The 16,791-nt window shown below is 42.4% G+C and overlaps 1 protein-coding gene across 3 annotated transcripts in view; it reads right to left on the bottom strand.

The window, feature by feature from the left end:
- etv1 (ETS variant transcription factor 1) overlaps nucleotides 1-16,791 on the bottom strand; it is a 104,933-nt gene that overhangs the window by 10,060 nt on the left and 78,082 nt on the right. For all 3 annotated transcript variants that reach the window (XM_078421988.1, XM_078421966.1, XM_078421977.1), the window contains one exon: nucleotides 14,689-14,858. In XM_078421988.1, the coding sequence (XP_078278114.1) occupies nucleotides 14,689-14,858 (170 nt within the window). The remainder of the gene's footprint in view (nucleotides 1-14,688; nucleotides 14,859-16,791) is intronic.

Genomic DNA, 16,791 nt, shown 5'->3' with positions numbered 1-16,791 from the left:
TTAATATCTCCTTTGGCTCAGAGTGCAATTGTCCCTGCCTAGACTTCCTCGAAAAGCTCTGTGATAAATGTCAACCGGTGGTGCCATATAAATGTACATTGCTGCTGCCATCATCCCTTTTAATAAAGTAAAAGTCTTTCTCTGCGCATCTCTCTCTCTGCCTCACTTATTCTCTCTTTTCTTTATGGCGTTTGGGTACTGAGAAAAATGGCAATATTTGTATTGCAAGTACATTTCGAACTGATAATGATAGAGAGCAGAAATCATATTCTGCATCTAACCCTTCTTTCGTTAGCATCAATGAGTTTTACACATATCCTTCCATCTTGTTAATGAGATTGGCACTTTAAAAAATGTGTTTTTTAATCACACTGTTCAATCAGTCACTTAATGCAGGGTAGGAGTTTTTGTTAATTTCAAGAATTTTTATAATTTAATTGATTTTCTTTACCCTCCCAGTCTTTCTTCATCCTGTCTCCATGCACTCGATTTTCTTTAAACGTTGTTTCTTTTCTTATTCAATGTACAGCAAGATCCATTTTTTCCCATTTGTATTGTGTCTTTTTTCATTAGTGCCAGAGTCAAGGTCATAACGCAAGACCTGAGCCAACTACCCCTCTGAATGGAAATTGCAACAAAAAAAATCATACGAAGCAAAAAAAAACCCCATGGGAACTGAAGTAGATCCGAGATATAGGATTTTATGGAACATCAAATGTATACCTGAGAGCCAGTGACTTGATATTACTGAACAAAGCGTCAGAGTGCTGGAGCAATGCAACAGGTCAGACAGCATCTCTGGAGAGCATGGACAGGTGCGGTTTCAGGACGGTACCCTTCTTCAGACTGTTTGCAGTAGAGGGAAGAAAGCGAGAAGAGAGGTGGACAAGGCCTGGAAAGTGATAAGTGGATACAGGTGCGGGGGCTGATTGCTAGATGGGTGGACAAAGGCCAGCATGAAAAGGAGACAAAAGGCTGTGAGTAAAGAAGAAACATAGCAACATAGAAAATAGGTGCAGGAGTAGGCCATTGGAGCCTGCACCGCCATTCAATATGATCACGGCTGATCATCCAGCTCAGTAGCCTGTACCTGCCTTCTCTCCATACCCCCTGATCCCTTTAGCAAAAAGGGCCACATCTAACTCCCTCTTAAATATAGCCAATGAACTGGCCTCAACTACCTTCTGTGGCAGAGAATTCCACAGACTCACCACTCTCTGTGTGAAGAAATGTTTTCTCATCTCGGTCCTAAAAGACTTCCCCCTTATCCTTAAGCTGTGACCCCTGGTTCTGGACTCCCCCAACATCGGGAACAATCTTCCCGCATCTAGCCTCTCCAACCCCTTAAGAATTTTATATGTTTCTATAAGATCCCCCCTCAGTCTTCTAAATTCCAGCGAGTACAAGCCCAGTCTATCCAGTCTTTCCTCATATGAAAGTCCCGCCATCCCAGGGATCAATCTGGTGAACCTTCTCTGTACTCCCTCTAAGGCAAGAACGTCTTTCCTCAGGTTAGGAGACCAAAACTGCACACAATACTCCAGGTGCGGTCTCACCAAGGCCCTGTACAACTGCAGCAGAACCTCCCTGCTCCTAAACTCAAATCCTCTTGCTATGAATGCCAACATACCAAGAAGAGGCTTGACTTGTGAGACCAGAAGTAGGTATGTGGGTGGAAAGGGATGGACCTGCTGAGTTACTCCAGCACTTTCTTGCTCAAGATTCCAACATCTGCAGTTCTTTGTGACTGCCTAGTATTTCTGATTTATGCTCTGACTGTCATCAGCAGCACCAGGACAATGATCTGCAATCACTCTCCAGTTGATTCTGTTAATCCTGATTTTATTGATAATTTTATAGACCATTTTGTATTTTGGAATCATATAATCATTGAATTATGTAGGTACAGTATGCCACTTGGCCTATCGACTTTGTCCTTGTCGAGCAATTTAGTCAATGCTATTTGTCTATTATTTCCCTCAGGCTCTCTAGATCTTTTACCTTTAAATATTTATCCAAATTCCATCTCAGAGCCACAATTGAATCTACAACCAGCACTTTATCAAGCAGTGCATTTATTGCATTAAAACCTCTCCGCTGAAAGACTCCAGATCATTTTAAATCTCTGACCTTAGAAATCAAGCTCTCTCTTAATGGGAATAATTTCTCTCTTTTAATCTCAAAAGAAACCAATTCAATTTTTTTTAACCTTGAATTGTTAAACCTTCTCTGTTCAATGCCGAGTTTTGTTACAGCTATTTTTCCCTAACAAAAATAAAAATCGGAAAGATGCTCCTTGCCAACTCACTTCAGAAGCGCACAGTCTAATGTATTTTTTTGTTTTGGAAAACGGTTAAATATAAATAATTATTTTATGCAAAATCATTCACACATTTCTATCCACAATTAGGTTCACATGCTCTCAGATCTAACAACACCATGTTCTGGGTCTCCATTCACAGCCACCGATTGTACTAACTCTTCAGTGTGATGCAGTCAAAACACGTTTTTATGTCCTGGGAACCAACCACAATCTGCTATTTGTGAACCTTCAAACTACAAGGCAATTTTTTTTTGTATTTAAGACAATTTCCAAGTACATCATTTATCCTCAGATTGACTTAAAAAAATTCCTTTAATACCCCTTCAGTTCATAAAATGTCATTACGCTATTTACATATGTATACATTCTTGGTCAATCTATTATACATCCTGACTGTTGGACTGGTGATATGGAAAAGGAGCAATGTTAAGACACTCTACACCTTGTATTTCTATCAGGGAAGCATGCAGAGGACAAGCAGAAATGCTAGAATGTGCACACAATGTCCCAAACACATCCACCTGGCCTATTAAGCACCACCTGCCCCTGTGGCGGAGTCTGTAGATTCCACATAGGACTCTTCAGCCACCTACTGAACTGGAGTATAAGCAAGTCAACCTTGACTTTTAAGTTTACAACCCATTGTGAAGGAACGACTGTAATATATACAGGAAAACATACCAAAAATCCACTACACAGAAACAGACCACTTGTCCCAACTGGTCCATGTTAGAGTTTATGCTTCACACTATCCTCCACCTACCATGCTCCTCTTAAGCGCATCATCTTTTCCTTCTACTTTTTTTCTCTCGTGTATATACCTTGCTTCCCCTTAATTACATCTACACCATTTGATATATCTTCTCCTGGACTTCTGATTGGTGCTATTGGGTCTACCTTGCATTCGTGGCTCGACTCTCAATTTGATTTACCCACAAGTGGGTAGATACAGTGTGGAAACAGGCCCTTCAGCCCACCAGGTCCGCTCCGACCAGCAATCACCCCGTACACTAGCACCATCCTACACATTAGTGCGTATGTCCTTTTTATATCCAGGAAGCAACATTTCTATGTTTAACTTTTACTAGATGTAAGCTGAAAGGTAAACTCACTGGTGGCAAAACTGGGTGTGGGCTGTGCTCAATGCCACAAATGGAATCATAAATTATACCCCACACCCTGCATGGTTCGTGAATATCACACCTGAGTTAAATAATTAACACGATGTTTGTATCATGCATTTCCTGTGTATAAATTCTAAACAATACATTAAAAAAAATCATTGCTATTTAAACACTGTGCCTTAAAGGTGAACTACGAACAACTATCATCATTTTGATATCTTTATCAACCGTGTCTCTTATATAGTTTGTATTATTCCAATCATTTGTTAGAATTGTGAATGTGATGTGCCTCTCTCAACCTTCAGCTACACAGTCCTTGATACTCAGAGTACACTGTTTTTCTTCTATTGAGAAAACAGAGCAGTTCACGTTCCAACCTGTTTGAACAAGATATAGGTGGCACAGTGAGTGGCACAGCTGGTAGAGCTGCTGTCTCATAGCACCCGAGACCTGAGTTTGATCCTGATCTCGGGTACTGTCTGTAAGGAGTTTACACATTCTCCGCATGACCGCATGGTTTTTCTCCGAATGTTCAGGTTTCCTCCCATGTCCCAAAGACATTCAGGTTTGCAGGTTAATTGGCCTCTATAAATTGCCCTCATTGTGTAGGGAGTGGATGTAAAAGTGGGAAAACATAGATCTAGTGTGAACAGGCGATCGATGGTCAGCATGGACTCGGGCCGAAGGGCCTGTTTCCCTGCTGTATCTTTCAATCAGTGATTTTTTTAAATGCACTTCCACCCACTCATGCACTTCCATGCACTTCCACCCAGCCTTGCTCAAACCTTTGGTTTTTATTTTAAAGGATATCTTCAGGAATCCAATAGGGTCTAGCCACATATAGTACTGTACAATGTGAAAGATAAAATTGAGCAGTGCAATAAAAGGTGCACCACTTTAGGATTGTAATGTTCCCAGTCTCAAAACAAAGGTGGGGCTGTGAATGCTGGGGCTTTGCCTGCAGTTGCAGACTGGAGTGCTAATCTTCTGCATCAGGAATGGCACTGCAGATCCACTCTTGCCAATAAAATGCAGGATAACCAAGATATAATATCTCTTTTAATATTTCACATACCATCCCTTTAACCTGAAATTCTTCCAATAAACAGCAAGAAAACTAATCAATGCAAGTACAGAATTTATAAGTAGAGATAATGATTACGTTATATCTGCCAGATATTAAATCAAATACTACTGATGCTTCCAAGCAAAGCAGGATTCATCTTTGTATTTTATGAACTCAGCTACTGCATGGAATTGCCGCTTTATATCTCGGCTCAAGTTATTAAGAATTCTCTGACTGTTGCCAACTGCAAAGGTTTCCTCCTTCAAAAAGAAAAGTAAGGTGAGGCAAAAGCAGACATCTCCACAATTGGCATCAGTGCCATTTCGAAATTAGAAAGGGAAGGAAAAGAATAACCTTTCCAGAGGCGAGTCCGGGCATGTTTCTTTTTTGGTGTTTATTTAGAAGAGAAAATTCTCAGATTGCAGTAACATACCAACAACTCGGTTCAAAAACAAGCAAAAGCCACTTTGAATAACGTCTTTGACTGGGATGAAAACCAGGGTGAACTGGATTGCTTACACTAACAAGGCAGGGAGAGGGCATCCATATAAAATAATCTGCCCCACTACACACTAAAACTCAAGATACTAGTGTAGAAAGTGTTGCTTTTATTTCTTTTTACTTTATCCTGACTTTCATGGAATTCTTCCAAGGATGTGAACATAATGTGAATGTAATGTGAGTGAATATTTCATTTACGGGAACAAAGGCACTACTTATCCCAAATGAAGCAAGCAAAGGAATGGAACATTTTCACAAATCAAACATTGTTGTTATAAAAACAGACCATTTACTGCTCCAGTTTAGCTCCACAACTGACAGGAGAGCATTGTTTAGTTGAGCATTAAATTACTTTATTGAAGAATCTGCTTTTGCTCCAACTTTTTGTCAAGCTCCTCTTCAATCATGAAAAAAAAAAGCTGTAGACAAACTTAAAGTTTGGAGCCTCCGAATGTTCTACCATATTCAGTCCGCTTCAAAGGTTTCTCTTTGAGTGGTCCCCTACATTCACAATTATAAAACCTTTGACAGTTATATTGTCTGATGGACGAGAAAGCCTCCGTAGCATTGATGCCTTCATCAGCACGTGCTGCTTTATGCCTAAGCCTAATTATAATGTAGAGCAGCATATTGTAAATTGTGTCGTTTCCAAATCAGATTCAATGCAAATGTTCACAGGTGTTTTGTTTGGAGTGGGAAGGGGAAGCCATGAATCTGAGTGAACAGAGCAAAATTCATATTGGAACTTATCTCAAGGTCAATTCAGCCCACAGTGCTGAACACCAATGAGTAAAATCTCACAATTAGAATCTTTGTGCCCGCTTCCCACCATGTTTTCCCACCATCTGTGTTTACTGGTGTTGTTAAAAATCAGAATAATTCATCCCTGCAGATGCACACCAGTTTCAACTTCATAATTTAGTTTAGTTTAGTTTAAAGATACAGTGCAGAAACAGTGGCATGGTGGCACAGTGGTAGAGTTGCTGCCTTACTGTGCTTGCAGCGCCAGAGACTGAGTTCGATCCCGACTAAAGGTGCAGTCTGTACGGAGTTTATACGTTCTCCCCGTGACCGAGTGGGTTTTCTCCCAGATCTTCGTTTTCCTCCCACACTTCAGACATGCAAGTTTGTAGGTTAAATGGCTTGGTATAAAATGTAAAATTGTCCCTAGTGTGTGTAAGATAGTGTTAATATGCTTTTTACACACTGCAGTGAATTTCAGGTAATTGCTGAATCCACTGAACATATTGATTAATGTAGAACAGGTTGGATTTTACAAATATGCACAAAGAGTGTAAAAAAAAATGTTACAAGAACATATTTATAAAATCTCTCCTGAATCTCTTTCCATGTTCTAGTTTTTAATTTTGGAGGTACAGCACGGAAACAAGCCCTTCGGCCCATCGAGTCCACACTGTCCAGCGATCCCCACACGCTAACTCTATCCTACACGCACTAGGGACAATTTACAATTTTACCAAGTCAATTAGTCTACAAACCTGCACGTCTGTGGGGTGTGGGAGGAACCTGAAATTCCTGGAGAAAACCCATGCAGGTGACAGGGAGAACATTCAAACTCCATACATACAGCACCCATAGACAGGATCAAACTCGAGTCTCTAGCACTGTAAGGCAGCCACCGTGCTGCCATGTGTTTCATCAATAGAGAATTCTCTCTGTTAAAAGTCCAAGAGTGGGATTGTTTGCTGACAACTCAACAAATCAACACAATGATAAGACCTGCTGTGAATCGAAGCTATGATGCAGCACAGCTTGGAGGTCCAGTTGAGGACATGCAAGTGGCAGATAGAATTCACACTTTACAGCGGAAGACAATGGCCACTTAGAAACATAGAAAATAGGTGCAGGAGGAGGCCATTCGGCCCTTCGAGCCAGCACCATCATTCATTGTGATCATGGCTGATCATCCTCAATCAATAACCTGTGCCTGCCTTCTCCCCATATTCCTCAATTCCACTAACCCCTAGAGCTCTATCTAACTCTCTCTTAAATCCATCCAGTGATATAGCTTTCACTGCCCTCTGTGGCAGAGAATTCCACAAATTCACAACTCTCTGGGTGAAAAAGTTTTTTCTCACCTCAGTTTTAAATGGCCTCCCCTTTATTCTAAGACTGTGTCCCCTCGTTCTGGACTCGACCAACATTGGGAACATTTTTCCTGCATCTAGCTTGTCCAGTCCTTTTATAATTTTATATGTTTCTATAAGATCCCCTCTCATCCTTCTAAACTCCAGAGGAAAATCCGATCATCATCCTTTAACCTTTAACAAGGCTGCCATTAACTAGCCCAGACCTCCCAACATTTGATTTTACAAATTCATAATTTTGATGTCCAAAATTCAGAATTTTACATCAAAATTCATAATATGGCGCGTAATGCAACTTTTCAGCCAAAAAAAAGTATGCACGCCAAATGCACAAACACATTGCGCTTCATTCATGTGTGAAAAACTACTATTATTTCCAACAGTCTGTAGTTCTGGGACTACATCTATCTACAATGTCAGGCCTATCATGAGTATATTCTGCTATTTATAGAAAGGTTATTGAACAGAAATACTTTTTACAACACAAAAAAAAAAAATTGTTTTGTTTTTTCTATTTTGCTTTTTCCTTACACATCCCAATTCTCTTGGTATTGAATAAAATAACAATGGTCATAAAATATATGACTAAGTTATGAAGAAAGAGTTTCATTCAAAACTGCACATACCTAATTTCATTGCAGACATACTTGCTCCAGTGGTTTTCAACAGCAAATCACAACTGTCCATGTCCCTCCCGCTCCCCCTCCTTTACCCCCCCACCTCCACTCCCCCTCCCCCTCTCCACTCCCCTCCTCACCCCCATTCCACCCCTCCCCTCCCTTCCTCCGCCCCCCTACACCCACCCCAACCCCCCTCCCCCAATTCACCCACCCCATCCCCTCCCAACATCAACGGGACTCACGCTACGCGGCAAGGCCCGGCGAGTGGCGAGACGAGGCCCGACGAGCGTCGAGGCATGTAGTTTGCGCAAAAATGTGAGGCGAAATCGGAATGGAGTAAATGAAAGAAGAAAATGGAAACTTTCCGCCAAATTCAGAAAGGTTGGGAGGTCTGCTAGCCTCTCATCAATGTGCTGTTATAAAATCATCATTCTTTAGTAGTTTAATTGGACCCAGGTATATCATAGCGATTACCAAACTATTTTGCTGTGACTGGTTCAACTCCTGATCCCACATTACATTCCTGGCATATACAAGGCTCAACATAGAATACTCCCCTTTCTCGTGCCTGAATTCAAGAGTACAAAGTAGCCAAACAGCATTTGAACCATTGGACAGGTATATGGAGAGAAAAGGGTTTAGAGAGATATGGGCCAAACTTGGGCAGTGGGACTAGTGTAGATGGGGCATCTTGGTCAGCAAGTGAGGCTGAATGGCCTGTTTCCATTCTGCATGAGTCTATGACATAGGGCTCAATATGCTGCCCCTCCAGTGCCACCACACCCTGGCTAGAGTCAACATTATCAGCTCAATATGTTGCAGCCTATGATCAACATTGTTATTGACATTTCCCACCCCGGTATTTTCTATCACTAAAAAGTAAAAGAGCAGAAAAGACGTAGCCACACCATCAACTATTACATGACACCTTGACTTAGATGTGTATTGCCAATCCTCCACTGTGGCTGTGCAGCAGGAATTCCTTACCCAGCTGCACTGTAGGTGACCATCACGATCTGCAGTGTTTAAACCACCCACACAAGGCAACAGGGGAGGTACAATACATGTGGCCTTGGCATGATTGACCATGTGCTGAAAACAAACTTAAAAAATATATATTTTGGAGCGTAAAGTAAATCTGCCGCAGGAATGTTAGGGACCTGACCGTAAAACAAATATTTATGATGTTGATTTACCAAATAAAGGAGGATTCCGTGGCCAACTAAAAATATACACCAGCTTGCAAGTTTTCAGTTTTTCAGGAAATAATACATGATATTGTGTGGTCCACAGCGGTGTGCGCAACCCACCTACTTTTCACAAACGTAGACTATCCAAAAGTACCAAATTTACCTAAACAACTATTTATTTGGCATTGCAAGTGGACAGAGACATACGGTTGCTTGCCTTCATCAGTTGGGCAGTTGAGTATAACAGTCGGGAAGTCATTTTACAGCTACATAAAACTTTGGTTAAACCGCATTTGGAGTATTGTGTGTAGTTCTGGTTTCCCCATAACAGGAAAGAAGTGGAGGCTTTGGAGAGGATGCAGACGGGGTTCATCAGGATATTGCATGGATTGGGAGTGTATTGGCTGGAAGGAGAAGTTGGACAAACTTGGATCATTTTTGTAAGAGTGTCAGAGGCCGAGAGGTTGACCTAGTAGAAGTTATGAGAAGCATAGACAAAGTAGATTATCAGTCTATTTCTCTGGATGAAAATGCCAAATACTGGATTTAAAGTGAGAGGGGGAAAGTTTAAAGAAGATTTACGAGTAAAGTTTTTTGACACAGTGGTGCCTGGAATGCTCTGCCAGAGAAGCAAATACAATAGCAAGATTTAAGAGGCATTTAAATACATGAACGGGTAGGGTGCAAACGGCACTTTAGCAGTCTTTGAGTGCAGGTCGGGCAAAGCACATACCTTCATGCTCATCAGAGAAAGGAAGGTCAGGAGCGAGTGTGGGGATTGGCTGAACAATTAGATTGGAAACATAGAAACATAGAAAATAGGTGCAGGAGTAGGCCATTCGGCCCTTCGAGCCTGCACCGCCATTCAATATGATCACGGCTGATCATCCAGCTCAGTAGCCTGTACCTGCCTTCTCTCCATACCCCCTGATCCCTTTAGCAAAAAGGGCCACATCTAACTCCCTCTTAATTATAGCCAATGAACTGGCCTCAACTACCTTCTGTGGCAGAGAATTCCACAGACTCACCACTCTCTGTGTGAAGAAATGTTTTCTCATCTCGGTCCTAAAAGACTTCCCCCTTATCCTTAAGCTGTGACCCCTGGTTCTGGACTCCCCCAACATCGGGAACAATCTTCCCGCATCTAGCCTCTCCAACCCCTTAAGAATTTTATTTGTTTCTATAAGATCCCCCCTCAGTCTTCTAAATTCCAGCGAGTACAAGCCTAATAAGATCCCCCCTCAGTCTTCTAAATTCCAGCGAGTACAAGCCAATTGGAAGATTGGTAAATTGGACAATTAGTCAATTTAGCATCTGATATCGCGGCCTTGTCAAGGGAAGTGCCCTGTGAGAAAAGTGCGAGTCTTTGGCTGCGAATCTTAGAGAAAAGTGCGAGTCTTCGGCGAGGAGGCTGCGGGAGGACACCACACCAAGCTCTGGAGAGGGCAAGATGCAAGAAGGAAATGCCAAGCAAGCTGATTCAGAGTGATGCTTGCAGGATGTGGAAGGTCAAGGACACTGCTGGTGCCTCTGGCCTGTGACAAGTGCGAAAAGTGTATCCAGGTACAGCTCCTGAAGGATCGTGTTGGGGAACTGGAGAAGCAAGTGGATGTCCTCAGGTTTGTCTGTGAAACTGAGTCGTTCCTCGACAAGTCGTACAGTGAGATTGTTACACCGAAGGTACTGGAAGAGAGAAGGTGGGTGATGGTGAGAAAGGGAAGGAAACATGGAGTGCAAAGGTCCCCGGGTGTTGTGCCTCTGGAGAACAGGTTCACCCACTTGGAAGCTGTCGGGGAAGAAGAGCACAGACTGGTTTGCGAAGCAAAAAATGCTGTTGAGTCAAAACCAAAGAGGCCATCGTCAGGCAACGCCGTGGTAGTAGGAGACTCCATTGTGAGAGGTACGGACAGGGGTTTCTGCGGCAACAGATGGGATTCGAGGATGGTGTGCTGCCTCCCTGGTGCCAGGATCCAGGATGTCATGGACAGAGTGCAGGAAATCCTCAAGGATGAAGGTGAACAGCCGGAAGTGGTAGTGCATGTTGGCACAAACGATGTCGGAAAGAAGGGGATGAATATTCTGCAGCGTGACTTTAGAGAGCTCGGAAAAATGCTGAAAAGCTGGACCTCTAGGGTGGTTATCTCCGGTTTGCTTCCAGTTCTTCATGCTGGTGAGAGCAGAAACAGGGAGATACAGGACCTGAACGTGTGGCTGAGGAAATGGTGCAGGGGGCAGGGATTTAGATTCTTAGATCACTGGGATCTGTTTTGGGGTAAGGGGGAATTGTACAAAAGGGATGGATTGCACCTTAACAGGTGTGGGACCAGCATTCTGGCAGGCAGGTTTGCCACTGCTACACGGGTGGTTTTAAACTAAATAAGGGGGGGGTGTCAAATGGTATAGTCAAGGATGGAGTTAAAGGGAAAGAGAGTAAAGGGATAGTTAATGACCCCAGAATTAATGGGAAAGAAAGCTCACAAAGGAATAGGAGAGTATGGCCAAGTGTAATAGGGATCGATGTGGAGGGTGAGATGAGTAAGGAATTAACAGTATTGTATATGAATGTGCGAAGTATAAGTAAAGTAGATGAGCTTGAGGCTCAGTCAGAGGTTGGTAGATATGACATTGTGGGGATTACAGAGACGTGGCTGCAGGAGGATCGGGCCTGGGAACTTAATATTCAGGATTATACATCCTATAGAAAGGACAGGCAGGTGGGCAGAGGCGGTGAGGTAGCTCTGCTGCTGAGGGATGAAATTCAGTCCCTTGCGAGGGAAGATATAGGAACTGACGAGGTAGAGTCACTGTGGATTGAGTTGAGGAATTGTAAAGGCAAGAAGACACTAATTGGTGTTATCTACAGACCCCCAAATAGTAGCCCGGATGTAGGGTGTAAGATGCAGCAGGAGTTAAAACTGGCATGTAAGAAAAGTAATGCCACTGTGGTGATGGGTGATTTCAATATGCAGATTGACTGGGAAAATCAGGTTGGTTCTGGACCCCAAGAAAGAGAGTTTGTAGAGTGCCTCTGAGATGGATTCTTAGAGCAGCATTTAATGGAGCCTATCAGAGAAAAGGCAATTCTGGATTTAGTGTTGTCCAATGAACCAGATTTGATAAGAGAACTCGAGGTAAAGGAACCGCTTGGAGGTAGTGATCATAATATGATTAGTTTTAATCTGCAATTTGAGAAGGAGAAGGTTAAATTGGAAGTGTCAATGTTGCAGTTGAACAAAGGGGACTATGAAGGCATGAGAGAGGAGCTGGCCAAGGTAGACTGGAAAGGGATCCTAGCAGGATTGACGGTGGAACAGCAATTTCAGGAATTTCTGGGCATAATCCGGTAGATGCAGGATCATTTCATTCCAAAAAGGAAGAAAGATTCTAAGGGGAGTAGGAGGCAACCGTGGCTGACAAGGGAAGTTATGGATGGAATAAAACTAAAAGAAAAGATGTATAACACAGCAAAGAGTAGCCAGAAGCCAGAGGATTGGGAAACTTTCATAGGACAACAGAAGGTAACAAAACGGGTAATACGGGCTGAAAAGATGGAGTACGACGGGAAGCTGGCCAAGAATATAAAGGATGGTAAAAGTTTCTTTAGATATGTTAACAGAAAAAGAGTAGCAAAGTCAACTGTGGGTCCCTTGAAGGCAGACACGGGTGAAATTATTATGGGTAACAAGGAAATGGCAGAAGAGTTGAACAGGTACTTCGGATCTGTCTTCACTAAGGAAGACACAAACAATCTCCCAGATGTATTGGAGGACAGAGGATCTAGGGGGGTAGAGGAACTGAAAGAAATTTTCATTAAGCGAGAAATAGTATTGGGTAGACTAATGGGACTGAAGGATGATAAATCCCCTGGGCCTGATGGTCTGCATCCGAAGGTCCTCAGGGAGGTGGCTCTAGAAATAGTGGACGCATTGGTGATCATTTTCCAATGTTCAATAGATTCAGGATCAGTTCCTGTGGATTGGAGGATAGCTAATGTTATCCCACTTTTCAAGAAAGGAGCAAGAGAGAAAACGGGGAATTACAGACCAGTTAGCCCGCACTCAAGTCGTACAGGTTTGTAGATTAAGTGGCTTGGTAAAATTCTAAAAATTGTCCCTAGTGTGTAGGATAGTGTTAGTTTGCAGGGATTAGTGATCGGCATGGACTCGGTGGGCCGAAAGGACTGTTTCCATGCTCTATCTCTAAACTAAACTGAACTAAGCCAACCTAAACAGATCAAGGACCATAAATTGGGTTCTGCAAGCCAAAGGTTTCTGTTCTCCTGCCCCTTCCATTTTCAGATCTTACCTGAAGACAGCCACCAACAATGCAGCCACTCCACCATGGGAAGTAGTGAACTGGAAGCTGCCTTTTGCACTGAACGTCAACAACTTGTCACATTGGTCGAGATGAGGCTTAAAGTCTCAGACCACTGGAAATGTACCCAATAACATATGCTTAAAAACAAACTGAAGGCATTTCCTAGGCCAGTCAAAATTTTGTTGGCTGGATGTCTTATGTCAAGTCTAGAGGACATAGGGGGCATTATGTCTCATCTGAAAGCACTCATTGTACACTCGGTTCAGATGATGGGTTGTTAAGTCTCAATTCCATAACACAACAAATTATTCAGTACATTCTTTCTGCGTGAAATAGTGTAAGGCTTGTCTAAAAATTGAAGTCTGGCCCTCATCTTAATAATTGCCACAAGTTGCAGAGATCCTTTGCGAAGAAAAGTAGCAGGCACTTTTGCTGCTCTCCATTCAGGATGGCAGCATTGCCTGACCAAGGAAAGACCTTTTCTAAGGGAGCATCAACCAGAAGTGCTTAGAAATGCACCATTGAAAGAATCCTATCAGAATGCATCACAGCCTGGTAATGGTAACTGCTCTGCTCTAGAATGCAAGAAATTGCTGAGTGTTGTGAATGTAGCCCAGCCCATCAAACAAACCAGCCCCCGCCCCCTCCACATCATCCGCACTTTACACTGCCTTGGGAATACAGCAAAACAGTCCAACATAATCAGGGATCGCTAAAATCCCGGACAATCTTCTCTCTTGGGCAGAAGATACAAAAGTTTGAAAGCACATACCATTAAATTCAAGAATAGTTTCTACCCTGCTGTTATCAAACTCTTGAATACGCTAATATTCTTGATCTTCCAATCTACTTCATTTGTGTCCTTGCACTTATGTTTTATCTACACTTTCTCTTTAGATGTAACACAACATTCTGCATGCTGTTTCCTTTCTCTTATTTGCATTACCTATTATACTCGGGTATAGTGTGTTTGCATTCATGCATGGTATGATCTGCCTAGATGGCACACAAAAACACAGTTCTCCAATGTGTCTCAATACATTGATTGATTCATACTTTATTGTCACATGTACTTGGTACAGTGTGATTCCTTGTTTGCATACAGTGCAAGTAGGCAAGGGTTGCCACGTAAAGGGTGCTGATAAAGTTACAAAAGTATTCAATATAGTCCTTCTTTCTCCCCCACCTCCCAATCCCTCTTTGTTCTTGGTGGCCTCCCCACGTGACTCCCACTGTTTTCTTGGCAGCGCATCCTCCATTGAGTGCCAGGACCCGTCCTCGGACACGTTGCAATAATAAACCGAAACCAATACCAGTATCAGAATATTCAATTGTCATTTAATTCGTTCTTCACTGCCCAACCCCGCACCCCTTTGCCGATGTCACGAGCTGGCTTCCTGTTTCCATTCACTCTCAATGCAGATGCTACCAAAACTCACCTCCTCTGGCTCGATGAGTTTGAACTCCATGCCACGTCCCGTCCATGCAATAAAGTGCGAGTTTGCTGGATCATCAAGCAGAGCCACTAGGAACTGCCAAAGCTGGAGGGAGCCTCTACGCTGATAAGTGGGCCCTTCGCGATATACCCCTGGCTCCTGCTTGATGTCACCTGAAGAAATAAGAGCAATAAAACCATGAACCAGACAAAGTTTATTTTGATCAGAATTATGCAAGAGATCGTGCATAGACTTTGCTTATCCATACATCTGCTACCTTGATATTCCCAAAGTTCTCTTGAGCAAGATCTGCACAGTATCCACATACCTGACTCCATCCACAACACAGCAGCCTGTGCCCCAACTTGCTTCTTTAACAATCACCATTATGCTTGCTGACCTATATTCACTGCTAGGCTGGCTGTACCTCGATTTTAAAATTAACAGCCCCAGTTTCAAATCTGACCATAGTCTTCCACCCACCTATGTCATTGTCACCTCCTCATATTGTACAAATCTCCAACATTTCCTAGCTCTTCCAACTTTTCGTTCTTACGTATGAACTAATAAAAATAGTCCGTTTGACCGTTTGTCTTTGGCAGCTCTTTGCAGTGCAACTCAGTCACCCCTGTTCCTTCCTTAAAATATATTATTCTTCAAGTGCAGAACCAATTCCTCTTTGATTGATTCTGCTTGGACTAGGGCTGTAGGCAGTGTAACCAGGACATAATATTCCGCAGTGGAAAAAAAAATCTCAAATTCCTCTTGTATCTCTTGGCAAAATGTAATAATTTGCACCTCCTGATTTTTAATCTGTTGCCCAATGGGGAAGTTGCCTTCTATTTGCCCCATCTAACCCAGTCGTAATCTTGCACACCTCCATCACATCTGCTCAGCCATCTTTGCTCCAAGTAGAACCCCAGCTTTTTCAGTCTAACTTTATTCATATGATGCTACCAATAAATTAGCTGCTTGATGCATAGATCGAACATAAGATTTGTGGAATACCACAGGCTTGCTTGACATGCTGCTAATTGGCAAGGGAATGATATTTACTTCGCTCTCTTCGAATGGAGAGCAGATGTCATGGAGTTGAATTTTGTGGGCAAGAAATCTAATGTCATCTAACTGGGCTTGTTCCAAGATCTGAAGTCTCCCCGTGAAACTGATGTACAAATGCCTAACCGCACACATTCATCTAAAATTTCACTCTCTGCTGGGTGAGCAGGTTTATTAGTGAAGGAGTCATTTCAGGTGAATGCATTGAATGTGTTTATGTGATCCCATCCCATGATGTCCAGGTGTATGCTTGTTATAATTCATTTTAGATTTCATGAGGATACAAAATCACCTGGGATCCAGTTGGTGTTGCAGATTAGGACTGAATGTGAATGCAAAGATGTAGTCACGTTCACATCAGGTTCTATGTATTCCCGGTTCAAAATACACTTTCATTAGACTGCCTCATGGCCCAAATGTGATGATTTTTATTTACTTTGCATCTTGTTTATAGTGTGCTGTGGGTAAAGAAGAGTGAACTGTAACCTAGGGTCCTTCCGCTACTGACCATTGAATATAAATATATATATATATATATATATATATTCAATGTTCAGTAGCATATACTGACACACATACACATGCAGAAGAACATAGTGTAAAGTTCTTTGCATGCAGTGCTGATTAGTCTGTACATTCAGCTTTGCTGATTCTATACATATTGGTGTTCTGATGGCATATTTTTTGTATTAACACTGAATGTGAGGAACTGTGCACTATATTATTTTGTTTGTATATTTTTATTATGAATAAACTTCAGTTTTGAAATTTAAAAAAAAGAGAATCAATCGAGCTGATTGGCTAAGGAGGAACCTCCTCTGCCAGATATTGAGACAAACAACTATTGCTGCTGGAAGATCAGCAACTCAATGAAAGGTAGTCTCCTAAACCATTCTGGTCTTTCAGTGCCAGGAGCTGAATCCTGATGCCCAGCACATTCTAAGTCTATAAGGCAGCAGCCACAGAACATCCATGGGGAAAGATCACAGTTGAAGGCCATTCGTACATTACACACTAAGGACCTGCATAAATCAATGTCCAACCCAC

Source organism: Rhinoraja longicauda, chromosome 2 (genome assembly GCF_053455715.1).
Source record: "Rhinoraja longicauda isolate Sanriku21f chromosome 2, sRhiLon1.1, whole genome shotgun sequence".
Classification (NCBI taxonomy): Eukaryota; Metazoa; Chordata; class Chondrichthyes; order Rajiformes; family Arhynchobatidae; genus Rhinoraja; species Rhinoraja longicauda.
This window is presented reverse-complemented; position numbering and strand designations above follow the sequence as displayed.